The sequence below is a fragment of the Telmatherina bonti genome, assembly GCF_933228915.1.
Source record: "Telmatherina bonti genome assembly, chromosome: 11".
Classification (NCBI taxonomy): Eukaryota; Metazoa; Chordata; class Actinopteri; order Atheriniformes; family Telmatherinidae; genus Telmatherina; species Telmatherina bonti.
Genome location: NC_136629.1, coordinates 15,845,749 through 15,867,802, shown reverse-complemented (window position 1 = coordinate 15,867,802; position 22,054 = coordinate 15,845,749). Strand labels below are relative to the sequence as shown.

At 39.4% G+C, this 22,054-nt stretch overlaps 1 protein-coding gene across 1 annotated transcript in view; it reads left to right on the top strand.

Annotated features, from left to right (window-relative positions):
• thada (THADA armadillo repeat containing) overlaps positions 1-22,054 on the top strand; it is a 142,203-nt gene that overhangs the window by 55,026 nt on the left and 65,123 nt on the right. The window contains exons 28-29 of the mRNA XM_079249231.1: positions 586-717; positions 13,018-13,186. Of these exons, the coding sequence (XP_079105357.1) occupies positions 586-717; positions 13,018-13,186 (301 nt within the window). The remainder of the gene's footprint in view (positions 1-585; positions 718-13,017; positions 13,187-22,054) is intronic.

Genomic DNA, 22,054 nt, shown 5'->3' with positions numbered 1-22,054 from the left:
GACAGTGAAACTGTGAAACTGCTGGCAGAGATGGACAGTTTCCACTCTGACTCAGCTGGCAGGGATGGGTTTTGGATGGATGAGAAGGAGGTGAAAAGCGCAGCTCAAGAAGAGATGAGGAGATGACTGTGCTCAGACTGTGGGTGGTTTTACATGAGCAATGTACCAAAACACTGCAGGAATTTAGGCCGGATATATGCTTAAAGGGAAAAAAATAACATCTGCAGTGGATCTTTTATTCAGTTCTCTTTTATTTGTTTTGCACCAATTCAGAACAGTGATCTTATACAAGGCAGTTAAAAAATATAAATAATGGCTTTGCTGAGGAAGATCTTTAATTTTTTCCACAAATATGTATTGAAATAAGCTGGTATTGTGAGCACACACAACGTTCATTCGGCCAGTTTACATGCACTCCAAAATTGGATCATAACGGGATTTTTGGAGTCATCAGATTTTTATGGTCGTATTAAATATTTAGGCAAGTAAGCATGTAAGTTCTGTACATATCCTACAGTAAAACACAGTTTTTCTTCAGTTTAAATTGAATTGTCAACGTCCAACAAGCTTTTTCTGTGTTTTCAGTGATAGTGGTCAAGTGAAGCTTCACCCGAGCCTCTTCTTGCTGCTGCTGGTGCTGAGTCGCCTCTACCCCTCTCCCATGGATGGATCCTCTTCGCCTCTGGGTCTCGCTCCTTTCATGCCCTTTATCATGAGGTAGGTGTTAGTTCTGCACAAATACATAAAGGCAAACATACACAGTAGTCTCAAAGCATTTCAGGCCACATTTCTAATGTCTTTTTTTTGGTATTGGTTGGGAATTTTTTATATGAGCCTCATTATTTAAATTAAAAGATTCATTTCTGGGAAATGTAAATCAGTTTCAGAATATTCAAACATTTGCTTTCCTCTGTACATCTGAGATTCCTGGACTTTATTTAAACCAAGCGGCAACCTTGCTGGCTGCAAAGCGAGCGAATCCCCATAGACTTCCATGTTAAAAAGAACAAATTCACAGCAGAAAAACATGTTTACAGCCTGGTTCAAAAACCCATTTTTGGTTTAATAGGTCAGGTTTACTTTCATTACAACTGTGGGGGGGGGGGTATTTTTTTCTAACTTGCCCATTTAAAAGTAATTTAATCTCAAAGTTCTGCATATTTAGGGGCGTGTCCTTTTGATTGACAGGATATCTCCCGGTTCAAGTAAGAAGAACGCAGAACATCCGCGGTTTTTAGCCGGTTAACAACGTGACTTAGCTCTAGCCCGCTTACCTCTGTTAGCTGGTTAGCTCCTGTTATCTCCGGATTAGCTCTTAGCTACAGGCAGCTTGGAGTTCGCTTGATGTCAATCATCCACCATGACGCTCATTGCCCCCCTCTCAGCTCCACCTCTTTGCCCATATTTGAATTTTCCGGGTAAGATGACACGCATGACTCTGCCAAGATGGCGATGGTAGGAACCACCCACCAAGCTTCAGTTCAGCTCTTTAGAAACCTCTGGGTGATGTCACCGAGACTACGTCCATCTTCTTATTTACAGTCTATTGTTTAAAACACAGTTAACAGGTTGAGTTTGAGGTTGAAACCATGGGAATCATGGTTTAACTTTCATGTCTTCATCTCAGTCATCACATGTTTATGTCCAGAATTGTAAGTGAAATTCATCAAAAACAAATTTACTCACATTTTGTACAAACCTTTTGTGACAATTTGGTGCAAAGTATTTTAGATATGACTGAAAATGAGAAAAGTTTGTACTGATGTGAGGAGTAAGTCGACCTGAAAGTCACTTGAGGCAAAGCTAGTAAAACTAAATATTCAGAAACAAACAAAAACGAAAACCCACTGCTTTAAAAACAACCTGTACACATTTTTTTACATGCCACATTAAAGCACCCATATATCAGGCTATCATCACTCAGCGATGGCTGTGTACTTGCAGTGGGGGAACCCAGGTGAAACCCAACACACAGAACGTGACAAAGAGCAGCAGCAGTGTAGCGCATCACGCTCCCGGATCGCTTGAGTCCAATAAATTTGATTGGTTATGATACTGGAGGAAAGAAGAAAAAGACCCACTGGGTTCATCCTACTTTAAAAACAAGGAAGCATCATGGTGAATATCATCATTTGATGGCTGACCTCAAGGCTCAATCCAAAGAAATTTGTATTCATGTTCATCCGTTTACTAATTCTTGGCACATGACTGCTTTCTCACAGCTATTAATATAATCCACCAAAATACACTATATCCTCCGCACTTATGAAGACTCTTCCAGTTTTATAGGCCTTATATTAGGGGGGGTTTGGCGTAGTAGGTCATCAACACCAGCATAGCTTTCTAGGGGGTCGTGGCTAAAAATGTTTGGGAACCACTGAAATAGATCTTAACTCAACTTTTCTGTTTTTTCAGGTTAAAAATAGCAGAAATGATCAAAATGAATTCTTTCACTTTGGTGAGCTTTTAAAGTCTGAAACTGAAAAGTCAAAGCGACTGAGTTGTACATTTTTCTACTTAGTTCCTGCCAAGATACTCAGAAAATTTCCATGATACTAAATTCTGTCGATTATTTTAGACTACTGAACATTTTTAAGACATCGACCTAGAAAATGACCTGGTTAAAAGTTCAAATGCATTCATTAGTCATTCCATTTACTGTTTTGCAACTTGTTTTCACTTGAGAAAACAAGTTCTAGGATTTAGAAATCCCAGAACAGTTTCAGCCCAGAATACATCAGTGATATGTTCAGAGAATATAAACCAAGCAGAGCTCTTTGATCCCAAGACTCAGGTCAACTAGTCCAGACCAGAGTCCAGACTAAACATGGGGAAGCAGCATTTAGCTGTTATGCTGCCAACCTGTGTAACAATGGAGATTTAACTCTAACCAAATGTAGACACTTTTAAATCCAGGTTAAAAGATTTTCTTTTTCATGTATCTATGCATTAAATTTCTATTGTAACTTTTAATTGATCTGGCTTTTAATTATTTTAATTTGATTTATTATTTTATTATGATTTTTTGCTATTCGTGCTGTCTTCTCTCCACAACTTGTAATTAGGGATCCACTTTTTGGGTAGTTCCGATCCAATACCGACATCTGAAATTTAAATATCTGAAGATACCGATATTTTCCGATACCAAATCTGTTTATGTGAAAATTATTGTGACTGTGGTTATTATTGCTGTTATAACTGTGTAAGATTTCATTAGGTTGAAATAAATGACCCATCCTTTCTAAAGTTACCTCACCAATAAAAATATCATTTTACAAATGTAACAATTTCAACAAGTTTTATTTTGATTTGGCACATTTTACCTAAATACAACTATAAATGTGTTCTTGCTTTTAGTGTAACAAAAAATGTCACATTTTAACATTCAAGGTATTTATTTCTTTTAAAACGTGTCCAAAGCTTGTCATCAAACGCATCTGTGCTAGCTTGACTAGTGTGGTATCGGGTATCGGTTGCAGTACACACGCTTGGTACTGAGCCGATACCAATACTGATATCGATATCGGTGCATCTCTACCTGTAATGGTTTTTATGTCAAGCACTTTGAATTGTTTTGTACATGAAATGTGCTATACAAATAAACTGTCCTTAAATATACACTACTCACAAAAAGTTAGGGATATTTGGCTTTCAGGTGAAATTTATGGAAAATGCAATATGTTCATGCTACAGTGACATAATATCATAAAAGTAAGGCATTTAAGTAGAAGGATGCACTACTGATTTCCTCATCTCAAAAAATTCATTCAACACAAAAGGTAACAACAATGGTAGTTACACCACAACAAAAAATTTGAACGTCTCAATATCTCGTCATGTGCCCTTGAGCATCAATTACAGCTTGACAACGACGTCTCATGCTGTTCACAAGGCAACTTATTGCCTGCTGAGGCATGGCATCCCACTCTTCTTGAAGGGCAGCCCTCAGGTCATTGAGGTTCTGGGGTGCAGGGTTTCGAGCCTCTACACGACGGCTCAGCTGATCCCACAGGCTTTCAATGGGATTCAGGTCTGGAGAGAGTGCAGGCCATTCCATTTGAGGTACACCAGTCTCCAACAGCCGTTCCCTGATGATGCGGCCTCGATGAGCAGGAGCATTGTCGTCCATGAAGATGAAATTAGGCCTGTGCTGTTCATGTAGGGGCACAATCACTGGATTAATGATGTTATTCATGTAGTATGGGCTTGTCACTGTACCATTCACAAAGTGTAGGGCAGTACTGTACCAAGTGGACACCCCTGCCCACACTGTAACACCGCCACCACCAAAAGCTCGCCTGGTGACAACAGTGGCTGATGCATAGCGCTCTCCCTGACGTCTCCAACATCGTTGCCGGCCATCATTTCTGCTCAGTGTGGATCGACTTTCATCAGAGAACAGCACTGAGGCCCACTGGCTCCTCGTCCAGCGTAAATGCTCCCTGGCCCATGCAAGACGATGATGCCTGTGCCTGGTGGTGTGGTCAGGTACCCGTGCAGGTCGTCTAGCACGCAGACCACGCTGATGGAAACGGTTTCGAATGGTCTGACGTGACACTTGGGTGCCTCTCACCTCTCTTAAACGTGCCTGGAGTTGAGTGGCATTCATCATCCGCTTTCTCAGGGCAGTGTTCACAATGTAGCGGTCATCAGCACGGGATGTGGCCAAAGGACGTCCACTTCTAGGCCTTTCTGTGACTCTTCCAGTCTCTCCATATCTCTGTTGCAACCTGCTGATGACACTCTGTGACACTCCAAGCTCAGTGGCCACTTCTGTCTGAGAACGTCCTTTTTGAAGCATCGCAATGGCAAGGGACTCTTGTTCCATTGTTAGGTGTCGTCTTGGTCTCATGATGTCAAAATGTGAACAGCATGATGAGGACAACTGTTTAAACACCAGCTCTAATTGAACCAGGACATTTATTGGTCAATTCAAGGATCACACACCTGCCGTGATTTTTGCCGTTAAGCTCCTTGTTAGAGAACAGCAACTTGTGCAAAATTTATTGAAACATTTAACAGTTGGACATGTGCATTTAAAAGCTTAGAGAAGATCACATTAAGTTCACCTGTACAGGTTTGAATGCATTTTAGGCTTGTTGTGAAATTTCACCCAAAAGCTGAATATCCCTAACTTTTTGTGAATAGTGTATATTTTTGGTGTATAAAAGAGCTGAATTGAGCTTGAAGAAGAGTAAAACTTCTGTTATGTGAATCACCTGCAGAGCAAATGGAGTATGTGAGAGTGAAACTTCCTCCTAATGCACCTTCACATGTGTCATCACACTTAGTGCAAATGTGTTTCCTGTCACTTCATTGGCTTGTTTAAAATAAAAAGAAATGATAATAACCAAGAGAAGGATCTGACACGCACCTGCTCAAACACCCTCTTTCTGGACTGCAATTCTAAGTATAGAACAGTTCACGATCACCGAGACAAAACACCTGCAGTCTAAACATGGCTCTGTGTGTGTGTGTGTGTGTGTGTTGCTTTGTTTTTAATGTTGACACAGGTGCTTCTTCAGCTTTTAGATGTGATGCGCTGCACCTTGAATTTCATCGTATTTCTTTTTCTAGAGCTGTATCGAGCAGATCTGGGTGATATCTTCCATTCTTATGTTAGAAAATGGATGCAAACAAGAAGAACAGAGATTTCTGCTCTTCACTTTGTTTCTGGACAAGACAAAACAGCTGTGTAATCAAAGCGATGTATTGTCTCGTGTCGCTGCGGTTGTTTTACAATGTGACCAGTTTTATCGGATTCTTGTTGTTTCCAGGGAGTGAACCTTCCAGGCGAATGGGAAACTGTAATCTCAGCCTTCATTTTTTACATTCCTGAGATGGAGAGGCCTACGAATGTTATTGGAACGTGTTCATCTGCATTTACTGCACCTGCAAATGAAATGCTGCCTTTTATCTGCTGCAAGCAAGGTTGAGAACTATCTTGGAGAGTTAGAGCTGAAGGGTGAAGCAAAGGAGAGATAAAAAGCTCTTTCCTCATACGTTATGCTCTCTCAGTGCATCATGGGTAAACATGTTTTCCTTTAAAGAATGAACAACTTTCTGCTCAGATCATCTGCATTGTGAATTGTGATATAAGTGGATATAGTATTTTCCCAGCCGGGTAGCTTGTGTGTGTGTGTGTTTGTGTATGTGTTTGGGAGTGTATGGGGAGGCTTTGACCTTGAGGTTGGAATGCTCAATCAGTGCTTTAGATAACAACTCTGAGTGTGTGCAATAACTACTCTGTGCTGGAAGTTGCTGGTACATAGATGAGGGATAAATATGTTTTGGTATTGTGTGTGTCTGTGTGTGTTTGGTGGTGTCGGCTTTAAGTATGTCAGTTGAAACGTGTCAGGAAGTGTCTTGTTAAATGTATATGGTTGATATGAACATTTCAATCCATTGTTATACTGTCTGAAATCCCTGAGAAATATTCGTCCACTCTTCAAATTCCCCACCGCTGGTAGGAGTTTGGTGTCGGCTAATTCCTTGTCATGCACACATCTTGCTACTTTTCCATTTAGTCCCAATATTCAAAACATTTACAAGCTTTTCCAGGTAATTACACTACAAATACTTAAAGTCAGTGCTTACAGGCTTGTTTGTCTGTTTCAACATTTTATTTTTTGTAATGAGTTTAAAACCTTGAGCCCTGTCAGTATTCCCTTATCAGGTGCTAATTTATTCCTGAGTTTGGTAACTATTAGAGGGAAAGAATACTCCATGTTGCATCCCTAGATCTAATTCTGTGTAGTTTGTTTAGCAATATTACCAAAGCAAAGTTGTTCACCCACCCAAGTATTGTGAATGAGACGACTACAACTGTCAAAGTAGTTCAGAAGCGCCATTACTGAACATGTTGCTGATCTATGAACATATGCTAATTTTACCTTGCAGAGCTTAGTCATAACAAAGTGGTCTTTTGATGTTTTTTTTTTTTTGTTTTTTGGTTTTTTCTTATGGAAAATTACAAACAGCTTGATAAATTGATGCCACCGTGTAGTTAAAACAGAGTATCCACATTTTGAAACGACCGCATGAACTATTCGATTTCTTATAAGTGACTCTTTGAAACTCATTACTCTTCCCTGATATATTGTCATTATTACTCTGTCAATGCGAAGGTGGTTTGTCGCTTCACCACTTGTGTTCAGTGTCACTAAAATGTGTCCAGAGAAAATGAATGGTCCTTGCAACAGCCTTTTTCAAGCACCTCCCAAAGTAATGAACTCTATTGCTTTACAATTTTGTCGATATTTAGAGCCACATAAACATAAAGATGTAACATAGTCATGCTAAGTAGAAATTTAATAGTACTTTAAATTAAACTGGGTAAAGTTACTCAACACAGGTCAACTCTGAGAACTTTGAAATGCTGGTATGACCAAGAATAGATGACCCAAAGGTCAAAAATAGAGGTTTGTAACCTAATATGTCGCTTCATAGATGCCAGTGGAGTAGGAATGGGAATCCTTGTGTTCATATTGCAGCATGACTAAGCATCTGCAAAACCCATGAAAACAAATAGTCTCGCTGGCTTAAGTGCGCAGCTTGGTCTGTGATCACAATGTGTTGGTTCAGTCCCATTTGAGTGGTCCTGTCACAGTGAAAAACCTGAGCTGTTACCATCTGGATCTTCAATGAGCGGTGTTGACATTGTTAATGGAGAAATTCCTCCGAATCAGACACATGCAGTTCATCAAGAACTGACTTTGTGCTTCAACTACTTAATAATTCATTGAACTCTTATCGTATTTCCCTTCAGATCCCGTCACTTGTGAGTAGCAGGACTTGGCCGAGTCTGTTACTGTTAGAGAAGGAATGCAGCTCTCACATCCACCCAAATCAAGCCCACGTGTTGGCGATGTTAAATATAGCCCAGCTCGAACTAATTGGGCTTCGGCCATTTTTCTGCCCCCCCCCCCCCCCCCCCCCCTCCCTCCCTGTCTGAAGTTGCAAACACCCCCCCCACCCCCCACCCCCACTTCTGTTCATAGATTTCACTTTCGAAACATCAAATATTGCTTTGGTTTGGTATGTTCAGAGATTCAAGAACCCTCGCACCCCGTCATATTTTATCTTCGTATCCTCCCACCTCCTCACCTTCGATTTTTAACATTCCCTTGCTGCCTGACCCCCACACACACCACATACCTGTTCACGCAATGACGACAGGACTGATGGTGATGACGACAAAATGTGTGATGATGACGAGGAGTGGACACATTTATTGCAGTAATTAACTCTGTCCGTCCCCCCCCCCCCCCCCCCCCCCCGTCGTATTTCTGTCAGTTTCTTTTTCCTTAATCTTCCTCGGCTGAACCAGTAAAGCCTTTGAGTGTTGCGATTGTGATTTGTGGCCTGTGATATCCACCCCTGACATTTCCACTCACCGTACCTGCTTCACTCCCTTTTTTTTCTTTTTCATCCTCATATCTCATTTCTTTAGAGGCAAAGCAGTGTTCTTTAGTTTTTAGTAAAACACAGTCACTGGCCATTTTATTAGTTCCACCCATTGAACTGCTTGTTAACACAAATATCTTATCAGCCAATGAAATGGCAGCAACTCACTGCATTTAGTCCAGTAGACATGGTCAGGACGACTTGCTGAAGTTAAAAAAAAATTATTTAAATGACTTTAAACCGTGGTCAGTGAGACTTCTAATGCCAACCGTACATTGGCATTACACATACACATACATTATATTTGAAAATACACACATGTGGTCACTGTTACTTCACTCCATTATGGGCATCACCATGCGTAGTTTTACATAAAAACAGACCCAAAGAGGTTTTCCTGCAGAAGGTGCTTCTACAAAGAATTGACTTTAGGAGTAAATATATATGCATGAACCACTTTTAATAAATTCTGCTCACTGTTCTAGTTTTTTAAGATCCTGATGGCCATTTTTTTTTAATGTTTTTATAAAAACAATACTAGGAAATAGAGTGAAGATATATAGAATAAAATTCTTAATCATGAATTCTGCTCATCCTTGCAATTTCATCCAGTCACAGCTTGAAAGCAACTGACACACAGCACTCCTCCGTGTTTGTTCACACTTTCATGTTCCTGATTTTAAACACAGAGATGTTTGCAAGAGAAATGTGAACATGATGAATATTGAGTTGTTGATGGAAAATTATCATTTGTCATTAGCAAAACACCACCAGAGACCAGACATTTCCCCACAATGCAGTGTGAAACACCCAGATCTGCTTTGTAAATGTAAATGCTAAAACATCATCATCATCATGCAATGTTTACTCCAAGAATATTCAAAATATTGCCAAGTATCTAATTTTCTTTGCAAACAAAACACAGTAAAAGAAATCATTTATATATTTAAAAAATGTGTGAAAAGAAGCAGCAGAGTAGTTCTAGTGTTACATTTTTTGTGGTTACAAAGTGCTCTTCAGAATGATGAAATTCTATCCCATTAAAAAATATCAAATTTTCAAATAATTTAATTTATAAAATAAAGAAGGTTTTAAATACATTTTTGTGGCTTTTGCAAGGAAAAAGCAAAAAGCAACACTGGAAACCATGGCAACATTTGTTGCAAATTTGCACACAAGCACAATCACAAAAACATTCCTGGAGCAACTGAGAAGAACATACGCTGTAAGGGTGTGACTCCAAGCTCACAGTCACATGTCATGTAAGAACTAATGTATTAATCGTGAGCTAGAACAATGGCCCTGCGCTGCTACTAGATTTTCTTGGTATGAATGAATGAGAAAAGGAAACATTTTAACTGTGTCACTCCCTCACTTCCTGATTCGCCTGTAGTATTTTCTGTGGTGACAGACTTTGTTACTCGGGCTTGTTTAGCCAACATGCCACAGTCTCTGAGGAGGAAACGGTTCTCCCAGCTCTCTAAAATGAGGCCCAGATGAGCCCGGTCCACGGCAGTCAACAGTCTGCCTACAGATCCCACAGGGGACGCCGCTGTTTCTAAAATTACACCCTTCCAAACTGTCATTTCCTTTTGCAAAAGAGTTTCAATGGGACAAATTAGCACAGATAGTTAACATATGGGTCCCAAACAGGGCTGGAGAGAGGTGGAAAGTGAGGATTGGGCATGGATCTTGGCTATTAGGTCCATCTATTTTTTTTTACGTTTGTTGTAGGAGATTCTCGTGTGCAAGCATGTTTGGTTCAAGAATGTAAATTCATCCGTATTATGCTCAACATCTTTGTTTGCCTGTTTGGCCAAAGTGTAACTGCGTAGAAGATAGAGTTTTGCCCACTTCAGGTAGAAAAGTGAGATGTTATATTCTCAGTATTTTGAAATATATCAGCCTTTACAGCTCACTTCACCACCTTGTTTCATCTCAACATTTACTCCCACAGCTCTGTCTATTAACATGTTTTCCTCTTGCACATACCAAAGCCCACAAAACAAGCCTCTTTTTCATCTCTACATACCATTGCAATGATGGATTGCTGTTTCACGTTTCTATGGAATCTTCCGCAGAATGTTTCCACAGTGAAGCTGAGTTTCTTGTTCGGTCTTGGCGGTCAGTTTTAACACCACGACAGGCCCTGTAAACAATCTGCTAACATGAACACCCACCCATGATTGCTACACACTTTGGTTAGTTTCTTGAGCTTATAATCGTAGTTCTTTATTGGCTGTATCAACATTAATTGCTGTGTGAGTGTTTATGTAAACTTAAAAGTAACATGGGGTCAGTAAAACTTAAAAAAGCATCATACAGGTAAGAATTAAACGAGGAACTGCACATTACACGGTTTAAATGCATGACCCAAAGTCTAGAACACCATGAAGCTCAGCAGAGTATAGGAACTATTTAGATGTATTTTTTATGCTACAAGCCAAAGCGTGTTTCTCTTTACCGTGTTTACCTATCAAAAGGCAGCTGATCTGAATCAGTTGATTAATGTTTTCCAATGGTGACACCTGCAACGGACTGATATTACAGTGATTTAACTTTCCGATCTACATATGCATATGTATCGTAGACTGTATATAGAGATGGACGTAGCCTCCGTGATGTCACCCTTAGGTTTCTGAAGAGCTGAATTGAAGCTCGGTGGGCGGTTCCTGCTATTGCCATCTTGGCAGAGGCACGAGCGCCGTCTCCCCCGGAAAATACAAATATGGGTAAAGAGGTAGAGCTGAGAAGGGGGGGCTGTGAACGTCATGGTGGATGATTGACATCGAGCGAACTTTCTGTAGCTAAGAGTTAACCGAGCTAACTCGGAGATAACAGGAGCTAACCAGCTAATGGAGGTAAGCGGGCTAAAGCTAAGTCACGCTGTTGACTGACTAAAAACCACGGTTGTTTTACATTCTTCTTACTTGAAGCGGGAGATCTGTATCTGTCAATCAAAATGACACGCCCGTAAATATGCCGAACTTTGAGATTAAGTTACTTTTAAACAGGCGAGTTCGTAAAAAATTCACTCCCCCCACAGTTGTCATGAAGGTAAACCTGACCTATTAACTGAAAATGGATTTTTGAACCAGGCTGTAAACATGTTTATTTCTGCTGTGAAGTTGGCCTTTTTAACATGGGAGTCTATGGGGATTCACTCTGTTTTGGAGCCAGCCCCTCGTGGATGAAGGGGGAACTGCAGTTTTATGCACTTCCGCATAGGCTTCACTTTTAACCGCTGAAGGCTCCATCCATCTTTCATATATGGTCTATGATATATATACAAAATACTTTATATATACAGTATATATTCCTTTGACGCCCCTAATAAAGGCTAATTCAGCATCAGTTTTGCATCTTGTCTCATTTCTGAGATCTTTCCTGACTGTAAAAGTCAGTACAATGTTGACTTTTGTCTTATGTCTTGTTCTGTCTCACAATTTCTTTGCTGAATTAGCTGTGGTTCACATTCAAAAGTGCCTGTGTTGATACCCAGTTACTAGCATATGATGCAATGCAATAAAGCAAAATACTTCCGTAAAGTGATGTGCCGAGACAATAAAAGTTTGTAAAGTGTGGTTTCTCAGCCTTGAGACGTAGTAGGGTAGTTATGGCTCCAGAAATACATAACCAATATCAAACAAGTCAGAAACACAGTTTTAAGGTCAAAGTGATGCAGGGTTACTAAAGGTGTCAAAGAAACAAACCAGTTCATTAACCTGCCAAGATGTTGGTTAATATTTACTGTCACTGACAGTTGAAATAGACAACTTATGTTTTGTTTTGTTTTTTTTGTTTCGCATTATTTGGCTTTTATTGAAAATAAAAAATATTCAGCTGAAATTGCTTTTCCTTTTTAAGAACTCAGTCTCTTCCTCAGTCCAACTCCTCCTCTTCTTATCTTATTCATGTCTTGGTGGTGTCCTTCCACTCCTTCCAATAGCTCAGACTGTGTTATGACACTGGAGAAGGGAAGAATATCAGCTGTAAACAAGGTTAATTTTAGCACACACTCAGAGTGACTGGCCACATTCTCCTAGTGTCCATCAGATAAATGCTGCAGATGATCACAGGATGAAAAGATCAGTTTCCTGATTCAGTTGAAGATATTTGTTTTATGATTTAAGATTTATGAGTGATTTCAAGTTTATCAGTGATCTGTTGGCCTTGGAGCTGTTTATGCTACATATTTATTTGTAGCATAAACAGACAAAGAGACACAAGGAGGGAAAAAAAGATGGAGACATTACACAACCTCTGAAAATAAATAGCAGTCAGTTGTCCAAATCAAATAATTCATGGGTCATTATTTATTTCTAATCACAGAATCTGTCATTGATATGACTTTACTAAAAATGAATTAAAATAACATACATTATAATTACATTATTATTCAAAACAAAGTTACTGCTGCAAATTTAATTACTCAGAAGTTATAATAACAACCTTTGACTCGTAATAATTGGGAACCTCCTCACTTCCTCCATCAACTCAAACATCCAAAGTTACGCAACGAAAGATGAAAAGATTATCACAACACAGCAGCAATCCATGTTCCGCAGCTTAAATTACTCTCTATAATGCAGTTGTTGATGTTTTCTGCAGATGTGGGCACTCCGCTGTGTATCGGACCAGAGAAATGGCGGCCCGGGCCCTCGTCCCCTTCGTTCTGGTCTCCCAGGTCCCGTCCATCGTTCATTCCTTACTACAGGAGCTCCCTTCAGAACCAGGACCTAAAATCCAACATAACCACATCCACGGGACTCTGCTGCAGGTCTGCTCCCACGCACACATCAACATGAACCAGTACACTCATATTGCATATACACAGCCCTCAGTGGGGGGGGGGGGGGGGGTCTATAATCATGTCCCCCCCCCACATAACCTCAATTATAAGAGCGCTGCCACACAAACATCACTCAAGCTGTGTATTCTGTATGATATTTATCTCCTCGCAGAATGAAACTTCTTTGGTTTCCCTCTGGGGAGGAAGTTATTATCGTCACTCCCTGTTCTTCTTAGCTCCAGGTTTCCTGCAGGGGAACTACATATCAGTTATGCTGTATATATTCTACATTTACATAATGATCTGTTCCACGTGGGCTTGCTGACTGCCCATTCATGAATTGTTCATGCTTATGAACCACCCAGTGGGTAGAGACAATCTGTTACCCCTCTGCTGTACCACACCGGGTCAAGCAGCCCATCAGCTGGACCGTGGTTGCATATTTCAGTGAGATTAGACAAAATATTGACACTGAAATATTGACTTTAACAAGTGTTAAGGTTCTTCAGTCGTTTTGATTTCAGCGTGAGTGGCTCCACATGTTATTTATGTCATGCATGTGGACAAAGTCGCACCTGCACACACATGTGAGTAATGTGACCCATGGGTCCGTCAATGACTCCATTGTTCCTCTGATCAACAGGTGGCAGTAACATGCCAGGAGAGAGATGAAGGGAAAGCAGACTTACTAGCCAGTAAAGATGGATTTTTAACAGAGCTGGTTTTAAACTATTTAACTCAATCAACCTTTTCAAATCCTGGATGAGGAAGGAAATTTGTTGGTCATATTTGTGAGTTTTAATGGATACATATATTTTTGTAATTACTGATTGTAGACATACTCCACTGGTCCTTACCAAAGGAGTATTTAATTACTTAAATTGGATACATACAAGCTTTTATGACCACGAGCACCTGAATATCATGACTTGGCAAAGAAAAGAAAACTTGGTGGAAAACTATGTGTATCCTAAATCCTTCAGTAGGAGTTAAGATGGTTAGCAGCAGCCTGGTGTTGCTGATCAATGCAATTGATTAACATAGAGTATATTCAGCTAGTGTGAGCTCGTCATTGAGGGAGATATTTTGTCAGTTTGATGGTTTGCAGCATTCGGCACCAAGGAGGAAAGACATCAGAAATGATTAGACTTTTGCTTGCTGGAGTCTACAACTCTGCACTGAGAAAGATTATTTTTAATCAGAATTAACAAGCTTCCAAGGAGTGGATGTCCCAGCAAGTTCAGCTCAAAGAAACTGGAAAAAACAAAACAAGAGCTTCATCTCAAACTCTCTAGGCCTCATTTAGCATGTTAAGGTTCATGACAGTTTGTGCAATAAGGAAATGACCGAACAAATATTAGTTGTTTGAAAGGATTGCAGTCAAAAAAATCTTTTCTCTCTCTAAGAAAACAAACCATACCATGCCAGCTCAGGTTTGTAAATTGCATCTGAACAAATCACAAGACTTCAGTAACAATTTCTTTGGGACAGACTAGATCAAGGGTTAGCAAATAGATTTGGCCTGGGGCCAAAATTTTCCTGACCAACTGAATGGCAAAATCACCTCTTCACAGTTAAAACCTGGTTTTTCCAACTAAATTTCATCCTATTCTATATCATTATATTTATTATATCATATCAAAATAGATTCTAATTATATTATGTTACATTGAAATGGAAACTGTAAAACATGTTTAATTTTTGTTTTTCATTATGTGGTTCGGAGATGTCACAACTGAATCTTACACCTGGCTGCGTATAATGAGCTGTTGCTTTTCCAGGTGAACTAACACCTACACAAGCATTCAGCTCCAACAAAACCGGTTATTTTATTTTCCGTCTGGTACTTTTCGTCTTGGAGTGCAAGGTTTATTTGAAGTTTTAGTAACTGATAGCCTCTTGTCTGTTGCCTCCACGATCTGAAGCTGTTAAAGGGGCTTTATTATGCTAGATTGTATGCTAGACAGTTTTCTGAGCTTTCTACAGTGTTATAGTGTTGAATACTCATCAGACATATGAGTGACGTTGTTTTTTTGTTTTTTTTTTATCACCTGAACGCATGTTTGAGTTTTTCAGCACTCTCTACATTCGGTTTCCATGGCGATGGAAACTAGTGATTTTAGAGAGTTTTCCCTACTTTGAAATTTTAGTGACATCCCGTGGGAGGGACTCAGTGATTGGTCATCTTCTCTAGGTTGTGCACTTTCCTGAGAAGAAGCCACACCCACCTTCACTGCTTAGTATAACTACTCATAGCAGTTGACCAATCAGACGCAACCCACAGGCAGGACATAGGGCGGAGTTTTCTCTGTTCGCTTGTTTTCTGGCAGACGCCGATCTGAGAGGATCAATTCAAAATGAATGAAGGTGTTTGTGTGATTATATCTCAGCCTTCTGGACTTGCATATTAAAATGAATTAGACTGAAATGTGCATTATAGAGCCATTTTAAACGTTCTGCCTCTAAACGAGCTCGGGAGGCTGAGAGGAGGAGAAGCTGTATCTAGCTTCATAATAAACTCCCTTCACTTTACCCAGCAGCGGTGAAACAGACACAGGAACTCGAAGAGGTTTGTGGTGTTTATTGCGAAAGCTTAAAGCTAAACATTCACTGCTAAACAGGCTTCTGACACAGCTGATGTAATGTCTCTCTAATCTCCTTACCCCAACCATTCTTAAACGTGGCCACGCTGTTCTTTTAACACAACACTGTAAACAGCACCGTGTCTGCACATTGAAAAATTACTCTTGCAATCAGTTTTTATACATTTAACATTGCGGGACAGATATTATTGTTGGTGGACCGGTTTTGGCCCGCTGGCTGCCATTTGCCAACCGTTGGACTAATCCAAAGTAGAGATGTGTGACATGTTGCCTCATGTTGCATATGAGGAGAAGAACTTAATGTCAATAGTCCAGAATGGTGGTGGGGGGCTGATGATTTGGGCTTGTTGTCTAGCCACATATTTTGATCACGTCTGTCATTTAGTGGATTAAGAAGTTTTCTTAAAACAAAGTATTTTTGAGTCAAATGTTAGGCAATCTAACAGACAGCTAAAACTGTGCTGTAAGTTGGTTGTGTCAATGACCCCAAACACAGAGATCTATAACAGAATGGTTGAAAAAGAACAAAATGACAAAGTTACAATAGTTCAGTCAAATTTCAAACTCCAACCTTATTAAAGTGTTGTTAATAAGCATTGTTGTTGTTCTTTTTATTATAAGCATTATTAAATTTATTATTGTGAGCTTTATATGTTATTTACTAGAGACTCTGTACAATTCCAAACATAAATGTCGTTTGGGGCAGTAACGAGAGTTGGCTAACCCACATCTGCAGTCCCCTACCAGAGCACACTAAAACCATATAAATACCATATTTTGTTTAACCCCCCAATCCACTCAGACACAAACACACAGTTTATCAGCTTCATAAGAAAATACAAAAGGTTAAAGTTGGTTTTACAAGCTATTGAATTATGGGATGTACTTATTTTTTTTACACACTACTTTTCTTTGGCTTCGTTTTAGTTAAATGACTGAATGTAATATGTCATGATGTTGTTCAGCTGAGGTTATATTGAGTGATTATAAGTACCAGATGATGAATTTATGTTATTTCCTGTTTGATAAAACCTTGCAAGACATTTGATTTTTTTTTATTTACCATGACCATATGTGTGTGTTGTTACATGTTATGATGTCGCTTATGTTGGCATTGTCAGTATTTTCCTAATAGATCTGGCAAGCAGAGATGACGGCGAAAACTTGACCCTTTTTTTCCTCCCTCATAAACATTTTTGTCACCTCCTCTTGAATAATTTGAATTCAGTTGCTTATTCCCCTCGTCCTCATCAAACACACACAATCTGTGACAGTCCCACAGGCATAGTATCCACGCAGAGCTTGTCCAGACAAGGCGGTTATCGCAGGGTAAATACCTGTGTTTAGTTCTGTCATCACACTCTGACAAACACAACCAAACAGTCTGACGGTAATATCAACAGTGACAGGAGAGCATGGGGAGAGGGAGTTTCCCCAGCCTTTTATTGAATGCGACTGATGGAGTCGGTGAGGGAGACAGTGGGCGTGGAGCGGTAAGAACCTCTACCCGGGGGTCAATGAAAGGACTGACGACTACAGCGTTTTCTTTGGGAAAAGATGGAACACTGCTGGTTTGATAGCGGTCAGGACTCCGGGGAGGTCCGCTGTGGGATGGAAGCAGGGATGGAGGAAGGGAGGTGGGCCTCTTAAAAGCTTAGACAAGATTTCAGGAGGAGAGTGGTTTTTAGTTTGCTTTTCTGTCGTGGCTGCCATATGCGTATCATCCAGATGTCTCCTGATCCTGTTTCCACTGGTTCATATACTTCCCCTGAGTTTCTCTGCTGTTTATCTCCCATTTTAACGTTTGGAAGTGAATTAGATTCTTTACCTTTTTTTAAAAAAAAAGTTTGATTGATCAAATAGGTCAAACTTTATAAAGTGGACAATACACAATAGTACAAGACAGAGAAAGACATACTGGAACATAAACCTTGAAGTCCTGAACTGTAAGGCATAAAATCAATCCATAAGAGCCCAGCGTGACATCTACGATAAATACTGTTTCTGAGATATTTTGCGTCATTTTATGGTACAATCTTTGCTCAAAATTATGTGGAACACAATATTACTTTTGTCTTTTGCCTCTCAATGGACGCCAAAAAGCAGAAGATTACACTATTATAAAGTTTTGAACTATCACATGATAATAAATGTTAAGTATCCCTAAAAAAATGTGATACTTATAATTTTACTTTTTGTCAAAGGGACAAATAAAGACCTCATATTAAAAAAAAGAAGTTAGACTTAGTGTTATAGAAGAATTAATAGATTCATTTGCATCAATCAAATTGATAATTCCAAATGTATTTATAAAGCACAACAATGAGTTGTTACAGCAAAACAACAATTTATATAAACAAAGATGTGCACATATATAATAACTTAAAACACTAAAACCATAAAAGGCAAAAAAAAAAAAAAAATCGTAACAAAACAACTGAGGACTCTGCAGAAATGACAAATATAACTGGAGTCGAACCTGTCGTGGATACAAAGAATTGACACATATTGCAATGTGGCAGCTTGTGGTTCAACACAGCCAGATTATGTAGAAATCTGCATTCGGAAGGTGTTTTCAGTGCCCTAAAACTTTGTTTGCATGTGGAAAGAACACAAGACCCAATTGCGTAGAAAAATGTATTTATCAAAATAAACATGTACATGTGAAAACGGCCTCCCTCTTTATGTCCCCGGCATTTTGTTCTGTTGCTGTTTTCACTTGTTTGAAACAAGAATAACCTTTCAGCTCAGACAGCTGCAGATCTTTTAGCTTCAATATCTGGAGTTTGACTCTATATTAAATATATTTTTCACCAAAACCATGTGCAAGGCCCAGAATAAAATACCTGTGCTTTTCTGTGTGTTTAGTTTGCCTCAGTGTAGCATCAGAAGGCTAACAAGATCCCACATAGATGCTTAATGATGTTGAATTGTTACTTGTCAAAAATCAAGAATATGTTCATCTTTTTGCACAACATCAGAGCAACAGAATTTTCCCTGACAACAAAACATTTACTAACTTCTGGTTCGTTATTTCCACAAAGCAGTCGAAGAAGCTTTTAGCATATTAGGCTAACATTTGCACCTTGTTATACTTACTGATTATTTATTAGCTGTAACACGACACCTGCTGATAAACAGAGCAAAACGGATAGAATGAAACAATATTATTGTTATTTTTTATCATACAGAGCTTTTTTCCTTTTGAAATGTGAGAAAACAGGTTGCCTCACCCTCACCTGCTTAAAGTTGTGACTACTGACAGGCCATGATTTCATATTTTGGAAGGGGAAAAAAAAGCAGGTCTGGTTAATTTTACTCTTTATTATGAAGTGGCAACAAAAAATATCAATTCATTTGCAACCAATAAACTAAAAAGCCTAAAAATATCCATCCACTGTCATTGTCTTGGGCAGCTAATGGTCAACAGAAAGAAGCAAGTTTGGGTTGCATTTCTTGTGTAGCTTTTGAACACCTTTGTCCTCATTTTTTATTGCCTTGGCTAATTTCAAGAACATTTTAAATGTATTCACTCATTTTATTCTTTTTATTAAATCAAACCTTCTGTCCTTCTCATTCAGAGGACAGAGTTAGGATGCACCGCCATCAATCCCAGGGCAGTCTGTACGGGATGCGGTGCAGCTGATGCCTGCAGGTCGTCCTTAGACTTTTCATTTCCTTTTTCCTTCCACCAAAAGCTCAGCAAACCATCATACCTCACACGCTGCCTCCTCAAATTCATTGCATGCGTCTATGTCAGGCATTGTGTAACAACACAACCGCCGCTGTCTTTAAATGTTAAAACCCATTTTTTTACATGCTGCAAAATATTTACAGTTTTTCTGTGCATAGTAAATAGCACTTTTCCTGCTGTTATTTTAATTTGTGAAATGTTCTAAAACAGATTAAATAAATGGGGACACTGAAGTAGTGGCATTCATCCTGCATATGTCTGTGCTGTAGATAGCAGTCGTTTAGGTTGGTGGGTGAGGGCACTGAGGAGATGATGGAGGCAGATATGGAAGGAGTGTGCAGCTGGAGGAGGAGGGTAGGGGTGTCCCAGCAGGAGCCGCAGAGCTTCATGCAGGTGAAGTGGTCTAAACATAGCATGACACACAGATAGAGGTCTGATGTGTACGTGTGGAGAGGAGCATCACACAGACACTCACTGATAGAGCTGATAGTGGCCATACATGTTTGAAATGTGTGTGTGTGTGAAATTCTCTTCATTTATACGACTGAGGAGGAGATAAGATGTCTTAACCTCAGCTGACTGGGGAAAAAAAAAAGGTTTACGACTGCATGTGTCTGAATATTTGTGTGTGCTCTGTTTGCTGAGATGATGAGGACATTGTGTTTCGCCTTGGGAGCTGCTTAATGTACGGTAATATGCTTCATTGTGTGTGTTGGTGTGTAATGAGTAGCAGATGTTTGTGCTGGAGGGAGAAATGACTTCCTCTGTTATTGTCAAAGAACAACTGTAAGTGGTGAGCTGGGAACCATCAGGGCTACTGGGGCTGGCCTGTCCCACCATGCTGACTCTCTCTCACACACCCACCTATAAGATAATGTTCCCATCCAGCTACGACTTGTGCACCAGCTAATCTCTGCCTCACTGTTTCTCCAGCAGATTTTTATTATAAAGGTTTATAGAAAATTATCAATCATGGCTTAAAACTTTTATATATAGAGAGAAGACTAATAATAATAAATCAAATCATAATAAAGTAATGATAATTTAAAGTAAGTTTTAATTTTTTTAAAAATATGTAGTAGTGGAAGTCATGAAATGATGTGCTACTACAATCTTTTTGTATTATCATTGTTATTTCTTTGATTTATTTACTTTTGTGAACAAACAAATTGATTGCACACCTCTTTGTGACTTCTGTCGCTTGAATTTGATCCCATGCAGCAGTCCTGGGGGTGTTTTTTTATTTAAAGGTGTGATTCAGCTCAAGAAAGAAAATATTTCTCTTGATTTTTCAACTGTTTAAAGCAGATTTACTTTTATTCCAAATTAAAGAGGAATTAAAACTCGGATGTGAACGTGGCCATTTAACAGGCTTGCAAAGAATTTAAGGAGTCTCATTAATCTGTCTCAGGTGTTCTGAAGTAGAAAAAGATCTAAAACATGCAAGACAGTCATACTTAGGAAAAACGCTGGTCTATGGGATACTTTAAGTTCTCTGCATTATTTCTACTGGCAGACTTTATAAACTGATTGCTGAGTTATCTATTTTTCCCCCTAAACGTGAGGCATTGAACTGCTCCTCATCACACAAATCCTCTGGTGTTTGGCCAGAGTAAAAGAAAAAACTCCTCTGATAAAAAGATACTTTCTCTGCGGTACATTCTTTGGATAATAATAACATAATAAAGTAAAGTAACACAAAACCAGACTGATAGCTGTTGGTCAGCCTGTTTTCTTGGCTGAACTCGAGGCACTGCTGTCCTCTGGATGGCCTGGTAAGACCCCTCTCTGTGATAAAACACCCTTTAAAAATACTGGAATCTCTTCAGTCACCGCATCTTGCCCCGAACCTCTGTTGATACAATCTCAACCGAGCTTAATAAGTCCGTCAGACACACCAACACTAACCCAACTTGACACCGGACTCTGCTTATGACACACGCCAGCAACAACCCCGACCCACAATGCCTGGGACAGGCCAAACGTATTAAAGCTGTGGCCTGTGGTGATCTGAGGAGAGCCAACTCCACGGATGTAACCCTCAGCATATTTCCACAACAGAGGTTAAATGAGACATAGAATTTTAATTTTGGAGTCACTGTTTCTTCTTCTCCTGCAGCACAACCGTTGCTGTTGGATTCTGTTCTGCAGCCTTCAGATGGTTTTCTTTGGGTCCACTGTCTGCTGCCCTATCATACTGTTGTAAGTCTCCATCCTGAGAAAGCATTCTGGGTTTAACTTGTGGACCTGAATACTAGCCTGACTGTTTACACAGAATTTATTAGTTCCACAGGGAATCCCAGGTGTCTGGATGGTTTTCCAACCAGGTGAACTGTCCAAGAACTTGTTCAGTTTTAGTCTCTATAACACTTTATTAATCAAAAAAGTATTATCTTCTTATTGTCCTGGTCTGAATTTGATCAGTCTGCATTAAAGGTAGAGTATGTAAGATTTTCAATATTTTCAAAATAAATTAACTAAAAAAATAACTACAATCATAATTAGATAGTTTTTTAAACATGTAGGTTCCAGTCTGTCCATATTTGATGCATTATTAAA